Source organism: Schistocerca serialis, chromosome 5, assembly GCF_023864345.2.
Source record: "Schistocerca serialis cubense isolate TAMUIC-IGC-003099 chromosome 5, iqSchSeri2.2, whole genome shotgun sequence".
Taxonomy (NCBI): domain Eukaryota; kingdom Metazoa; phylum Arthropoda; class Insecta; order Orthoptera; family Acrididae; genus Schistocerca; species Schistocerca serialis.
The window spans coordinates 794,109,286-794,125,154 of record NC_064642.1 but is presented as its reverse complement, the minus strand read 5'-3'; the positions used below and the strand labels follow the sequence as shown (position 1 = coordinate 794,125,154).

General features: G+C 44.5%; 1 protein-coding gene across 1 annotated transcript in view; it reads right to left on the bottom strand.

The window, feature by feature from the left end:
• The window catches only part of LOC126481329 (endothelial differentiation-related factor 1 homolog), an 82,825-nt gene extending 68,123 nt beyond the window's left edge, over window positions 1–14,702 (bottom strand). Inside the window, exons 1-2 of the mRNA XM_050104997.1 lie at window positions 14,446–14,702; window positions 14,323–14,374 (exon numbers count right to left, since the gene is read on the bottom strand). Of these exons, the coding sequence (XP_049960954.1) occupies window positions 14,323–14,374; window positions 14,446–14,517 (124 nt within the window). The 5' untranslated portion in view covers window positions 14,518–14,702. The remainder of the gene's footprint in view (window positions 1–14,322; window positions 14,375–14,445) is intronic.
• Between the last annotated feature and the right edge of the window lie 1,167 nt (window positions 14,703–15,869).

Below are 15,869 nucleotides of genomic sequence, written 5' to 3'. Positions count from 1 at the left end.
AACAGATCAAAACGAAAATTTCTGTTCCGACACTGACAATGTTGAGTGTTTATGGTAAAAGTTCAAGGCAATCGTAAAATGCGTTTTAGACAGGTACGTGCCGAGTAAAACTGTGAGGGACGGGAAAAACCCATCGTGGTACGACGACAAAGTTAGGAAACTACTGCGAAAGCAAAGAGAGCTTCACTCCAAGTTTAAATGCAGCCAAAACCTCTCAGACAAACAGAAGCTAACGGTGTCAAAGTTAGCGTAAGGAGGGCTATGCATGAAGCGTTCAGTGAATTCGAAAGTAAAATTCTATGTACCAACTTGACAGAAAATCCTAGGAAGTTCTGGTCTTACGTTAAATCAGTAAATGGCTCGAAACAGCATATCCAGACACTCCGGGATGATGATGGCATTGAAACAGAGGATGACACGCGTAAAGCTGAAATACTAAACACCTTTTTCGGAAGCTGTTTCACAGAGGAAGACCGCACTGCAGTTCCTTCTCTAAATCCTCGCACAAATGAAAAAATGGCTGACATCGAAATAAGTGTCCAAGGAATAGAAAAGCAACTCAAATCACTCAATAGAGGAAAGTCTACTGGACCTGACGGGATACCAATTCGATTCTACACAGAGTACGCGAAACAACTTGCCCCCCTTCTAACAGCCGTGTACCGCAAGTCTCTAGAGGAACGGAGGGTTCCAAATGATTGGAAAAGAGCACAGATAGTCCCAGTCATCAAGAAGGGTCGTCGAGCAGATGCGCAAAACTATAGACCTATATCTCTGGCGCCGATCTGTTGTAGAATTTTAGAACATGTTTTTTGCTCGAGTATCATGTAGTTTTTGGAAACCCAGAATCTACTATGTAGGAATCAACATGGATTCCGCAAACAGCGATCGTGTGAAACGCAACTCGCTTTATTTGTTCATGAGACCCAGAAAATATTAGATACAGGCTCCCAGGTAGATGCTATTTTTTTTTACTTCTGGAAGGCGTTCGATACAGTTCCGCATTGTCGCCTGATAAACAAAGTAAGAGCCTACGGAATATCAGACCAGCTGTGTGGCTGGATTGAAGAGTTTTTAGCAAACAGAACACAGCATGTTATCAATGGAGAGACGTCTACAGACAAAGTAACCTCTGGCATGCCACAGGGGAGTGTTATGGGACCATTGCTTCTCACAATATATATAAATGACCTAGTAGATAGTGTCGGAAGTCCCATGCGGCTTTTCGCGGATGATGCTGTAGTATACAGAGAAGTTGCAGCATTAGAAAATTGTAGCAAAATGCAGGAAGATCTGCAGCGGATAGGCACTTGGTGCAGGGAGTGGCAACTGACCCTTAACATAGACAAATGTAATGTATTGCGAATACATAGAAAGAAGGATCCTTTATTGTATGATTATATGATAGCGGAACAAACACTGGTAGCAGTTACTTCTGTAAAAAATCTGGGAGTATGCGTGCGGAACGATTTGAAGTGGAATGATCATATAAAATTAATTGTTGGTAAGGCGGGTGCCAGGTTGAAATTCATTGGGAGAATCCTTAGAAAATGTAGTCTATCAACAAAGGAGGTGGCTTACAAAAGACTCGTTCGACCTATACTTGAGTATTGCTCATCAGTGTGGAATCCGTACCAGATCGGGTTGACGGAGGAGATACAGAAGATCCAAAGAAGAGCGGCACGTTTCGTCACAGGGTTATTTGGTAACCGTGATAGCATTACGGAGATGTTTAACAAACTCAAGTGGCAGACTCTGCAAGAGAGGCGCTCTGCATCGCAGTGTAGCTTGCTCGCCAGGTTTCGAGGGGGTGCGTTTCTGGATGAGGTATCGAATATATTGCTTCCCCCTACTTATATCTCCCGAGGAGATCACGAATGTAAAATTAGAGAGATTAGAACGCGCACGGAGGCTTTCAGACAGTCGTTCTTCCCGCGGACCATACGCGACTGGAACAGGAAAGGGAGGTAATGACAGTGGCACGTAAAGTGCCCTCCGCCACACACCGTTGGGTGGCTTGCGGAGTATAAATGTAGATGTAGATGTAGACTGGTGTCATCTGCAAGAAGAACTAATTCTGCTTCTTGTACATTAGACGGTAGATCATTTACATGTATGAGAAACCGCAGTAGAACTAAGACTGAGCCTTTGGAAACCCCATACGTGCTTTCTACCCAGTCAGAATTATGTCCCTGGATTCTGTTGGTTGAATTACTACTAAGTACAACTTTCTGTATTCTTTTGGTCAGATATGACATGATCCATTGGTCGGCTATACCTTCAATCCCATAAAACTTCAATTTATCTCTGAGTATACTATGAGTCATACAATCAAATACCTTGGATATGTTACAGAAAATACCTACCGGTGTTATTTTGTTATTGAATGCTTGTAGTATCTGGTGTGTGAACATGTAAATGGTATTCTCTGTAGAGCAACCCTTCTGAAACCCAAACTGTGATTTGCTGAAGATATTACTGCTGCCAAGGTGAGATACTATTCTGGAATACATCACCTCTCAAGAATTTTGGAAAATGATGTCAGCAGTGAAATAGGTTAGTAGTTACTGACGTTTCTCTTATCACCTTTCTTAAAGAGGGTTTAAATAATGGCATATTTTAGTCTCTCTGGAAAAAAACCTTGAGTTAGTCATGCATTACATATTTCAGACAGTACTGTACTTATTATATGGGTACAAATCTTTAGCACTCTATTGGAAACACCATCAAAATCCGAAGAGCTTTTATTCTTGAGAGAATATTGGTTGGTTGGTTGGTTTAAAAGAGGGGGGAAGGGACCAAAGTACGAGGACATCGGTCTCTTGTTCCTAATAAAACAATGCCACAAGTGTGAGAATAAAATGGATGAAACATACAACACAAAACGGAAACAAAGGAAAAACCACAAAAACATAGGAAAGGCAACGAACACTAAAAAGAACAAAAGAAGACAAGAAAACAACAGAGACACTAGAAACAGAAGAGAGTAAAACAGGAAAGCAGATTAAGGTGGCTGGCTGACCATGAGAATAAAAAGGAAAAGCCAGCCACTCTGCAACACATTAAAACCTCCACCCTATAAGCACTAGGGTGGAGGACACATAGGGACAAAGGGAATGCGCTAAAACCTACACAGAAGTATAAAACCCAGTCTCATGGATAAAACATAAAACTAAATCTGCTGTTGGGGAATTGTTGCCCAACACCGAAGGCAGGGTGCAGGGAAAGTTAAAAGTCCGCCGCAGAGCGGCTAAAACTGGGCAGTCCAGCAAGAGGTTGATGACTGTCATTTGGGAGCCACAGCGACATGGAGGTGGGTCCTCACGACGGAGCAGGTAACCATGTGTTAGCCATGTATGGCCAATGCAGAGCAGGCAGAGGACAACTGATTCCCTGAGAAGGACCGCATGGAAGACTTCCACACATTCGTAGTCTCCTTGATGACATGCAGTTTGTTGTGCGTCCTGTTATGCCATTCCGTCTCCCAAAGACGGAAAACCCTGCGGCATAAGACAGAACGCAAGTCAGTTTCGCCTGTTTGGCCAGCCTGTCGGAAAGTCCATTAGCGGGGATTCCAACATGTCCTGGGATCCGCACAAACACCACTGAACGGTGGGACCGTTCCAGGGCATGGATGGACAGTACCAGGGGATGGCGAAGGTAGCACTTTCCGATAGCTTGTAGGCTGCTCAATGAGTCAGAAGAAACGATGTGCCAGGGCACGAGCGGATGTGCTCAAGAGCACAAGATGTTGCTGCCAGCTCTGCAGTGTAAACACTGCAGCTGTCTGGCAAGCAGTGATGTTCAATATGTCCTCCATGAACATATGCACGGCCTACGTGACCATCAGCCATCAAGACGTCAATGTAAGCCACATCAGAGCCCCGGAACATGTCAAGAATTGAGAGGAAGTGACAACTGAGGCCTTAGGGCCACGCAAAAGGTCCAGACAAAGCTGCAGCCAAGGCGTACACCTCGGAGGTGACGGCAAGTAGAGGTGGTAAAGGGAAGGCCTCCAATTCGAAGAGAAGGGACCACCAGTTCGAAGAGAAGGGACCACTGCAAACTGCATTCGTTAACCCCGACCTGGGCCGCCGATTCAGGAGATGGACTGCTGCGGGCGGAAAAAGGAGACGGTAATTCGGATGTTCAGGAGAGCTATGAATGTGTGCAACGTAATAGGCAATCAGTTGTGCATGTCTGATCTTCAATGGAGGGACTCCTGCCTCCACCAGTATGCTTGTCACTGGACGCATTCTAAAAGCTCCTGTTGTTAGTCTAACTCTGCAATGGGTCAAGCAAACAATGTTGAGAGTGCCACTGAACCATAAATCACACTCCCATAGTCAAGAGAGGATTGAAAAAGGGCTCGGTAGAGCTGCAGCAGCGTGGAGCAATCTGCGCCCCAGTAGGTGTTGCTCAGGCAGCGGAGGGCATTGAGGTGCTGCCAACACTTCCATTTCAGCTGGACGAAGGTGAGGAAGTCAAATCAACCGAGCATCAAAAACCACACCTAAGAATCGATATGTCTCCCTACAGTGAGTGGCTCTTCATCAAGGTAAAGTGCTGCTTCCAGATGAATGATATGATGCCGACAGAAATGCATGACACATGTCTTCATGGCGGGAAACTGGAAGCCATGAGCTAGAGCCCATGACTGCGCCTTGTGGATGGCTCCCTGTAGGCAACGCTCAGCGACACCAGTACTGGAGCAGCAGTACAAAACGCAGAAGTCGTCCGCGTACAGAGAAGGTGAGACGGAGGGCCCGACAGCTGCTGCTAGACCGTTAATGGCCACTAAAAATAGAGACACACTCAATACGAAGCCCTGCGGGACTCAATTCTCCTGGATATAGATGGAACTATGGGAGGCACCAACTTGGACACTGAAGGCACAGAGCGACAGGAAGTTTTGGATAAAAATGGGGAGTGGTCCCCGGAGATCCCACTCGTACAATGTGTCAAGGATCTGATGCCGCCAGGTCGTGTCGTATGCTTTACATCAATCAAAAAAGATGGTAACCAGGTGTTGGCGTCTGGAGAAGGCTGTTCGGATGGCAGACTCGTGGGACACGAAATCATTAGTAGTAGAGCGACCCTGGCGGAAGCCACCCTGACATGGAGCCAGGAAGCCACGTACTACAGAACCCAACCCAACCGCCGACACACGATACGTTCCAGCAGCTTACACAGAGCGTTGGTGAGGCTGATGGGCCGATAGCTATCCACATCCAGCAGGTTTTTACCGGGTTTGAGCACCAGAATGATGGTGCTCTCCCTCCATTGCGATGGAAGATGCCATTGATATGTTTGAAGACGACGAAGATATGTCGCTTGTAGTCAGATGAGAGATCTTTAATCATCTGGATGTGGTGCCAATCATGCCCAGGAGCTGTACTGGGGCAATGTGCAAGGGGAGCTCCCACTCTGTAAAGGGGACATTATAGGATTCACCGTGGCGTGTAGTGAATCAGAGGACTTTCCCTTCCAACCGCCGTTTAGAGCGCAAAAGGCTGGGGGTAATTCTGTGATGCAGAGGGTCAAGCAAAGTGCTCGGCAATCGTGTTTGTGTCTGTAGATAACACGCCATTTAAGTTAACACTGGGAACACCTGTTGGGATCTTGTACCCGGAAAAACCTTTGATCTTCGTCCAGACTTGGGAAGGTGAGGTATGGCACCCAATGGTCGAGATGTATCTCTCCCAATGCTCTTGCTTCTATCATTTGATAAGTTGGCAAACATGGGCATGCAGCCGTTTAAGGCTATGACGTGCTCCAGGGAAGGGTGCCACTTATACCGCTGTAGAGCTCGCCATCGCCCCTGAGTTGCTTCAGCGTCTTCCAGCGTCCACCAAGGGACTGCCTTAAGGCGGGAGCACCCTAAAGAGCGAAGGATCACATTTTCTGCCACAGACATAATTGTGCTAGTCACCTGCTCAACCATCATATCGAAGTTACCGTGTGGTAACATCGATATGATGGTGGATATTCAACGGTGACAGCAGAGGTGAAAGTTCCCCAGTCCACCTTGTTTAACGCCCATATGGGCAGGTGTCCGTGGGCCTGACACCGTGCAGTGACAGGAAGATGGGGACGTGGTCAATACCACACAGGTCGTCATGTGCTCTCCAGTGGGTAGATGGGAGAAGTCCTGGGCTGCAAACTGATAAATCAATGGCCAAGTAACTACCATAAGCCACACTGAAATGTGTGGTGGCCCCAGTATTTAAGAGGCAGAGGTCGAACTGAGACAGTAAAGTTTCGACATCTCTGCCTTGGCCATTGCAGACAGTTATTTCCTGTCGTCCTTATTCTGACAGCCACAGCTTCAAGAGGGGTTTGTAGGGGCACAGTGTCACTACAGACCGAGTTTAGAACATAGATGCTAGCTCCACCTGACTCTCTATTATAGTTGCTACGGTTCCTGTAATATGCCTTATAGCCGCAGAGAGCAGAGGTCCGCATTGCTGGGAACCTGGTTTCCTCGTGGGCAATGCAGAAAGCAGATGTAAAGCTTAAACAGTTGCCGTAGCTCAGCCAGGTGGTGGAAAAAACTGCCACAATTCCACTGGAGGATGACGTCATGAGACGCCAAAGAGTCACCTGCCGCCACCAACTGTCTGAGCAGTCTATATCCACTGTGTCTGAGGTCCTGGCGAGATCTAGGTCTTCAATGGACGCCAGAATCTCCACCCGATTCTCAAGACGCAGAGCTTGTAGGTAGCAGTGGTGTGGGTGCCACCTCAATTTCCTTGGTCTTATGGGTCTTCTTTCGGGATTTCTCTCGCTGCTCCTTGGGTTTCCCTGGCTGGGAGAATTTCACTGACTGTCTCTGGGACTGAGGATGTGAAGCCCAACAACCAGCTGCTTTTGAGCTCTACAGCCACTGGCGGGTGTAATCTTTCCACTAACAGAAACCCAGGAAGGGAGCGACCCAAGGGACCCCTTCCTAGCGAGAGAAGCCGAAGAAGGCTTACGATTCTCTGGCTTAGAAGTGGGGATGGACATCCCCGATGGTTGGGGGGAGGGGGGGGGGGGGGGGGGAAGGGGTGTTGCTCCCGAAGTAGGTGGTGCAGGAGCAACAGGGAGGGAAATGGTCCCCCCATCAAGGGGGCAGGTGTAGTCTTCTGGCTATGAGAGGTGACGGGGTTGGCGGTGTCAGGCACATGGAGTATTGGGATGTGATGGGCATCCGCAATCTTGACATGTGACGCTGCAATTACAGCGGGAAGACATATGGCCGAACTTCAGCACTTAACGCACCGCATTGTGGGAGTGATATAGGGCTTTACATCACACCATTAGACCATCACCTTGACCTTCTCGGGCAATGTATCACCCTCGAAGGCCAAGATGAAGGCACCGGTGGCAACCTGATTATCCCTTGGACCCCTTTGGACACGCCGGACGAAATGTCCACCTCACCACTCTAAATTGGCTCGCAGCTCATCATCAGACTGCAAAAGAACGTTCCTGTGAAATATGATACCCTGGACCAAATTTAAGCTCTTATAGAGCGTGAAGGTTACAGAAACATCCCCCAGTTTGTCACAAGCAAGTAATGTCCGTGACTGGGCAGAGGATGCTGTTTTGATCAAGACTGACCCAGTTGTGATTTTGGACAATCCATCCACATCCCCAAACATGTCTTCTAAATGCTCAACAAAAAAACTGAGACTTTGTTGTCATGAAACATTCCCCATCACCTCTTGAAAATACAAGGTACCGGAATGAATAAGATACGCTGTCATCCTTAGCCTGAATTAGCGCTGAATTAAGCTCTTGAATGCTTAAGAGACTGCTGGTGTTTGACCACCAGAAAAAGATGATGGACTACACCTCATCGCGTGTCATTCGCCCTGATGCCACCCACTCCGACCAGGGGCCCTCCCTATGGGTTCCACCCAGCCGCAGCAAAGGCCACCTGGCATGGTGGCCATTGCCGGGCGTCCTGATGCCCCAGGGGGATGGGCATCTACCCCTTGGCATACGTGGGGAGTTAACAGCACAGGCATCAGCAGAGCGATACCTGTGTGGTCAGGGGGGGCCACAATCAACAGGGTACATGGCAGCCCCACAACGGTCTGGATGCTGTGCTGGATATCAGGTGCAAAGAAGTCCATGGTCATCGTCAATGCAGAAAGGACACTGCTTAGTGCATGTGGGAAATACACCCAGGAAGGTGTCCTCGCCCAAGAGATGGAGAATGAGTGGGACTGAAATGCGACGACGAGAAAGTGGGCTAAAGATCTCGATGCACGATGGACACAAGCACCATGTAAGGCACCTTTCCCCAATTGGCTTGCTCTTCGGGAAAATTTTGAAGAATGGAGGTCAAACCCTACAGGGGACCATCACGTAAAGGCCAAAACGTGTGAAACTTCTTTTAGTCACCTCTTACGACCAGGTAGGAATACCTCAGGCCTATTCTTACTCCCGGACCTACAGCGGGATTGAGAGAATGTATGACGCTCTTAATTTCAAAAGTAGAAGTTGGTAATACATTCGTAGGGTGTAATTTTATGAGTGTTACTTCAACATACTGCTGTGATCTCTCCTTGAACTGTTGGTCCCTATGCTTTCTACTATGTTTAAGAAATTATTATTAAATACATTTGCTACCTGTGACTTGTCATTTATAACCCTTCCATTCATCTCTATTTTTTAATTATCTTTCTTGGCAATTTTGAGTACAAAGATTAAGTGGTAATCTTCTAACATGCATGGTTTTTGAGTTGTATCAAAGCATTCTAGATTGTGGTCGAGTGTGGGACATGGAAGCCACATTGAAACTGCAATTACAAAGAGAGACTGAATGCATCTTGTCAAGCAACTGTTCACTAGCCTTCAAAATAGGTTGCATACATTGCTGGTCGAACATACAGAGACATGGTGGTCCACAATAATCCTAGGGACAAACACTGAGTTTCATTATAAGAATGATAAAATTTTATCAGCACTGGGAAGAAAATTCTCATACTTTTCACATATTATTACGTATCATGAATGTATAAGGAGGCAGTCAAATGGAAACAAGACGCCCATCACAACAGAACCACGGAATGGTTCCATACAGAAGTTATCACCATATGCTTTAAGACTTTTATCCCTCTGGGAGACAAGACACTCAATTTATGTTTCATAGGACTCAGCTGGTTCCTGACAACCCCACAACTACACCCACTCTTGCGTTCCTTGTCCAACAAACTGACATCCAAGAGCATATGCAGGGGTCCTCTGCTCGCCGAGTTCCTTGAGCATGGAACCACAATCAATGGGCACGGCTATGAAGGCACTTTGCAGGAACTGCAATGTGTCAAAATCAAAACGCACAGGAATGCTGTGACATGGGATCACCCTGTTGCACACTAATGCCTGCCCTCACACTGCCAATCTGTCGAAGGCTACACTTAAGTTATTTCGCTGGGAAACACTGCAACATCCTCCATACATTCAAGATATTTCACCATATGATTCTCACGTACTTGGTGACCTGAAAAAGAAAGCGCACATGGATGTGTGTTAGTCAGATGAGGAAATGAAAGAGTGGGTGTGGTTGTGTATCCTCCAGCGGCCGACCACATTCTATAAAATCTGAATTAATTGTCTCATCTCCTAGTGCGATACATGTCTTAACTTTTGACAGGAACCATTCCATGGTCCCCATGTGACAGACATTCAGTTTTCATTTGATTGCCCCTTATATGTCCCTATCCTGTTACTAAGAGGTTTCAGCATCATATGATCTTTTAGATACCATAACTGTGTCTTTAAACACCGCTAATGCATTGCGAATCGCCATTTCACCAAATATGACATATCACTTCTAGGCAACAATCAAAGAATAACCACCTGACTAACCTTGTTGCACATAAACTCATACAGGTTGTAGGATATAAATCAGCAAAATGCAAGGTCAGGTGTTTAGCAATGACAACAAATTTAATTTTGCCAAATCCCAATGCTTTGCTGATAGGCCTAGAAAAAGGGGGGGGGGGGGGGGGGGGAGTTGGTTTCTTTTCCTTTGCACTGGTAGTGAAACCTGTGCATACCATACTCTCATCAGTGGCAATATCAATTATCCAGCTTTATTCTGGGGATTTGTGTGTGTGTGTGTGTGTGTGTGTGTGTGTGTGTGTGTGTGTGTGTGTGTGTGTGTGTGTGTGTGTGTGTTTGAGGTTTACGGGCGCTAAACAGCGGGGTCATCAGCGCCCAAACGCATAAAAACAGGAACACATGCAGTGAAGGGACTAAGACGAACAGCAAACAAGGGGAACAGCTAAAAGACACAGACCTGACGCAGTTCCAAATCCTCACATACAGAGGCAAAACAAGAGGAGAAGGAGTGTACTAAAAAAAGGAAAGGAAACACAAGGAAGGGAGGACAGAAACCGGAGGGAAACAAGGAAGTATTTGTGACTGGCCGACCTCTTACCTAAAATCTGGGTGAGCCAGTCATCCAGCAGCACATTAAAACCCTCTCCCTAAAATCCGAGGCAACAAATTGGACAGGACACAAAACCGTAAAACCTTAACCACAGACGTTGCGTCGTCTTTCAAAATAGAGACCAAATCCGGTGGCAAAGAAACCACCGCCCTCTGGTCAGAGAATAAAAGACAGTCAAGTAAAATGTGGCGCACAGTAATCTGGACGCCACAAGCACTGCAGATTGGGGGATCCTCCCACCGGAGTAAAAAACCATGTGTGAAGGGACTGTGCCTGATGCGGAGGCGAGTGAGGAGAACCTCATCCCGCCTGCACGACTGGTAGGACGTACGCCATGGCCGCGTGGTGGCCTTGACCAGACGCAGCTTATTTTCACCGACTGCCAGCCACTCCTCTTCCCACTGACGCAGAACGCGAAAACGCAGGAAGGAGGTAACAGCATGGACGTGGACTGCACATGCAACAACGTGAGGGAGGGAACATGCATCCTTGGCAGCCACATCCGCCAGTTCGTTTCCCCTAATACCCACGTGCCCCGGCACCCAGCAGAAGGAAACCTCCTTCCCCTGCCACTGCAGGTGGAGTAGGGCATCATGGATGTTCTGGACGACCATATCCGCTGGGTACAAGTGTTGCATGGTCTGAAGGGCACTTAGGGAGTCAGAACAGATGAGGAACTTAAGACTGGGAACACATCTCATCTGCTCCAATGCCCGCAAGATCGCAAACAATTCGGCATCAAAGATGGTAAACGCCGCAGGAAGCTGTAACTTGACGAGTCAATCAGGGAAAACAACAGCTCAACCAACAGAGTCCCCCTGTTTAGAGCCATCCGTAAATACTGGTACATGGTCGGGATGCTGGTTGAAAATATCATAAAATAAGGAGGTAAAAACAAACGCAGGAGTGCAGCTCCTCCAGTACTCCGACAAGTTTAAAAGGACGCTGGGCCTCTGGAGCAACCAGGGAGGCAGGCGAGTAAAACCTTGCCGTTGGGGGGCCACACGCTCCACACCAAGGGACTCAAGCAAATGCTTGGCACGAATTCCAAATGGTCTCATTGCCCTGGGACGACTGGAAAAGAGACGTTCCATAGGCGGTCGGGCAACGGTAGGGTACGCAGGGGAGGTAGGACAGGCAAGGAATTGACACACCCGTCGCACCATGAGGAGTTTCCGCCGGATGACAAGCGGCGGTTCCCCTGCCTCAGCACACAGGCTGGGGATGGGACTGGTACGGAAGGCACCAGTGGCCAGTCTGATACCCTCATGGTGTACTGCGTCAAGAATCTTCAGATACGAAGGCCTTGCTGACCCATACACGGTGCAACCGTAGTCAAGACGCGATCGGACGAAAGCCCTATAAAACTGCAGCAGACGCACCCGATCTGCTCCCCAGGACCGATGGCTCAGACACTTCATTCTGGGGATTAGTCATAATTAGTGATAATCAAATAAGCACAAGAGTTCGGGTATGGGGACAAGGTGTGTCCCAGGGATGGATTGTCTGGTAGATGGCTTTAGCATTCCATTTGACTGGTCCTGCAATTCTTCCTCACTTTCATTGGCAATAGCAATGTCATCAGCAAATCTCCTCATTTATATCGTTTGAACTTTAATTTTAATCCAGATTCTGAATCATCTTATTTCTTTCATTGTATTTTCCATACGCAGATTGAAGACCAGAGAAGACGATGTCATCACAACACTAACCCCCCAACCATTTCTTCTCTTATTTTTTCCCTCTGTTCCTGCAGATATTGAAAATTACCCAGTTAAGATTTATCTATGGAGATTTCACTCTATACAGTCAAAATAATAATAATAATGTCTGAGAAAGGAAAGAAATAATAATAATGAATTTTCAGTTAACAAATTACATGAAAGTGTTTTTGTTTTTCTTTAAGTATCAACAAGGAAAACTGTCTACTGTGCAACTTTACATTTTCTAATGTAAAAATGGCTGTCGCCTTTCCACTCTTTTGTGTATTATTTTGGTAAACAATTTGGATGCATGAGCTGTCAAGCTGAATGTGTGACAGTTATCATTGATCTGTCTTGCGATCTTCAGTATTGTGTGGTAATATTCTTCCGAAAGACAGTATGCCTCCAATTTAATCACTTCTGGCTTGTTTGCAACAAATCTTTCAAAACTGTTTTTATCTGCGGAATTCCTTTTACACTCTTAAGGTCTTTGCTGTTAAAGTCTCCAAAAGTGATTAATGTTTCCAAATGCTAAATCTGTGCCTCTGACGATCAGTTTTTTTATTTCTTCACATTTTTACTGCTTTACTCAAATACAGCAGGCAATTTCTGTTACAATTATCTAACAAATGCACTGGATTAATTACATTTTAACAAATTAGGAAAATAAATGAGATGATGTAAACCAAAAAGAAACTTCTTGTATCAACAAACATTTGCATCATTTCAATCCTCCGAAAATATGATTTTGTCTTGTCGAACCACAGTACACCCAGGTATAAGTAGGATTCCACACACAAAAGATATTTGCAAGCATGCTATGAAACAGAGCACCCACAAAACATGACTCACCGAATTGTGTTAATCCCAAAGTAAAATTAGGAATGACATAAAACTCTGCACATGTGAGTGTTACCTCTTGTTTTGCTGACAGTACAACATAATACTGACACACAATGCTATTAACTGGATAAAAGCAGACAATACTACAAAATGCAAAAAATGGATCACACTAATTATAAAAAAAAAAAAAAATAAATAAAATAAAAAAAATGTAATTACATGACAAACTGACTGCTGCGGCATCACTGAATGTAATGGATGTAAAAGTATGCAACACATACAATAAGTAGAGCTGTTTAGTGCCAGTTAAAGATTACACCATTACAATAATGTAACACTCATGGATACAACCATGTGCAAAAACCTATTCTTAAACAGAGAACTGAAAGAGCAAAACTTTATAATTTAATATCATATAATGGGTGAATTAATTACTACTCCACATATAATGGTATAGAGGCTTGCAAAGCACACATGTGGAAGGGATTATTACAAAATGTTCCCATGGCTCCACAAAGATAAATTGCAAATAAAATGTGGTAGTGTAGAGTCATAAACAAAAACTGAGCAAGTTACATAACGCTGCTAGTGGCCATTATTAATCTTTGGTGCAAATCATGGACTTATCAAAACATATTTAAGTTTAAAAACACAATTGTTAATTACTTGGGCCTCTACTAAATATCATGAAATCATCTGCAGCTGGGAAAATAAATCCGAGATCTATTATTATTATTACTATTAATAATTCTTAGAGTAACAAACTGCATCAAAGGCATTTTAAACGAAATTTCTTTTGTTCTTGATACGACCTATGGTCTAAGCAAATACCTTAACCCAGAACTTATTATAGTGTGTATTGCAATAATACTACAATATTTTATGGAAACCTGAACACTTTTTAGGAACTGTTAGAATTTTTCATTGTGACAATGCTTGGACACACACTGTATAACAGGGTTTGGTCATTTACTTTCACACTCCATTGTAGAAAGATTTCACACGTTTCTGGTGCAGAAACGTTAAATTTTAGAGAGCTTTACATCAATTCAAAGGTCTTTTTAATAAACATACGCCACAGTATGTAATAGACAGTTTTGTTATTCAATGCAATTCCTCGTTTCGGGTGCAATTACGCTATACCCATTACCTTGGATTACGTACATTCAAGGTTGATAACAGCACTTAATTAATGAGAACTCACAGTTGATATTCTGGCTACAAAGTCTCTTTGTGAAAGGGAGGTTGTTGCTCTTACTACTTCGACAATATTAAATTTTTAGATACTAACGTAGAATGTTTCTCTACTAATATCGTACGGATACTCACACTTTACTTGCGTATCCACGGCGACCCCTTGACGGCGGGCAGCATTTACAGCCTGAAATTGAACACGCTTGTAAATTCAAATCCAAAACAAGACACACGATATTGTTTTGAAACTACTATTACCTGTTCGGATTTCAATGCTGAGGCCTTTGGAGGTCTCTTTCGTAGAACGGTAACAGTTTCCCAATCGGACATTGTGTTATTCTTCTGAATAGTCTAACAAAAGTTGATAATCACCACGTTGCAAACTGTATAAACAGCTAGAAATTTACCTGACACTTATTCCGAACCACACAACAGATTATCGCCTTTCAATGACTACTAACATTGCATCACACTGTTGAAATGTATATCGCAGAGTAGCCAACTCTGCCAAAACGTGTTCAAGGAGCCTCGTTGCGGCTGTCAGTACGTATTACAATGAACTATTATTGAAGAAATATTTCTAAGTGACCTGCACCACAATTTTCATTTTTCGAGTATGTGTAGAAGTATCTGAAACATAAACCATAGGGAGGAACTACAGATGTAGAGACCTCTACATTATATACGTTTCATTACTGTCAACATATAGTTGCTTCTTACATTTGGTGCTGTTGTGGCAACATTACTTCACTGTTGTGCATGTGCAATGCCAAGAACCATAATACGTGAGCATAAAAATAAATCGAATGAATGCCTACCATTTTATTCATTCCATTGACAACAGAATTCCATATTTTAATAATGATAGGTTTCTGTTCGCCTACTGCCTGTTATTCACTTCGTAGTTTATTTATAACATGGTCTCGTTTTTAGCTGATCTACTAATATATACGGGACGGAGTGAAAGGGTCGCATTTATTGCTCTGGATCTACCAAGAGTTCGAATTCACAGGAATGTTTCCACTGAGCTACATAGTTTCACTTTCAAGGCCAATTCGCACTTGAAAGAACGAAATGTCATGCCACGTCACATCATAACATTTAACAACACCGTTCAAAGGGCGGCATTCACACAGGTCGCCAACGGCACGGAATGTCACCTTCGAGGTTTTTCGTAAAGAAAGTTTAATTTCTTTTCGGTGAAATCCACCCATCAACCAAATACTTTGTTTACACATCAGGTCAAGTTTTAAAATTTACGGCTTACGTATCCTGGTATACTCCGTCCATAACAAATTGAAAGTAGATATCAATGTGACAAACATATGTAACCATTCGAAACAATTGTGACTGAATATTGAAGTCTGTGTCTTTCAGATACTTTCCTATAATATAGTAAATCCTGATGTTATTCTCACTCTTTTATGGCAGTAATGGATGTCGACACTGGAATCTTCAGCTGATTAAATTTGCGATATTATTTCGTTTGGTATCTGATATTCGTTGCATGCTCATATTAAATGATATAAGTCGGCTCCTTCTTCACTTTCTTGGCTGCACTTAGCCAAGTCAACAACCTTAATTTTATAAAGGTGACTAGGGTAACATCCAATCGCTTTCTTATTACAGAGCTCTGGTGCCGTCTACTCTTTCTGACTCCGTCAAAAAACGGTTTCCTCGGC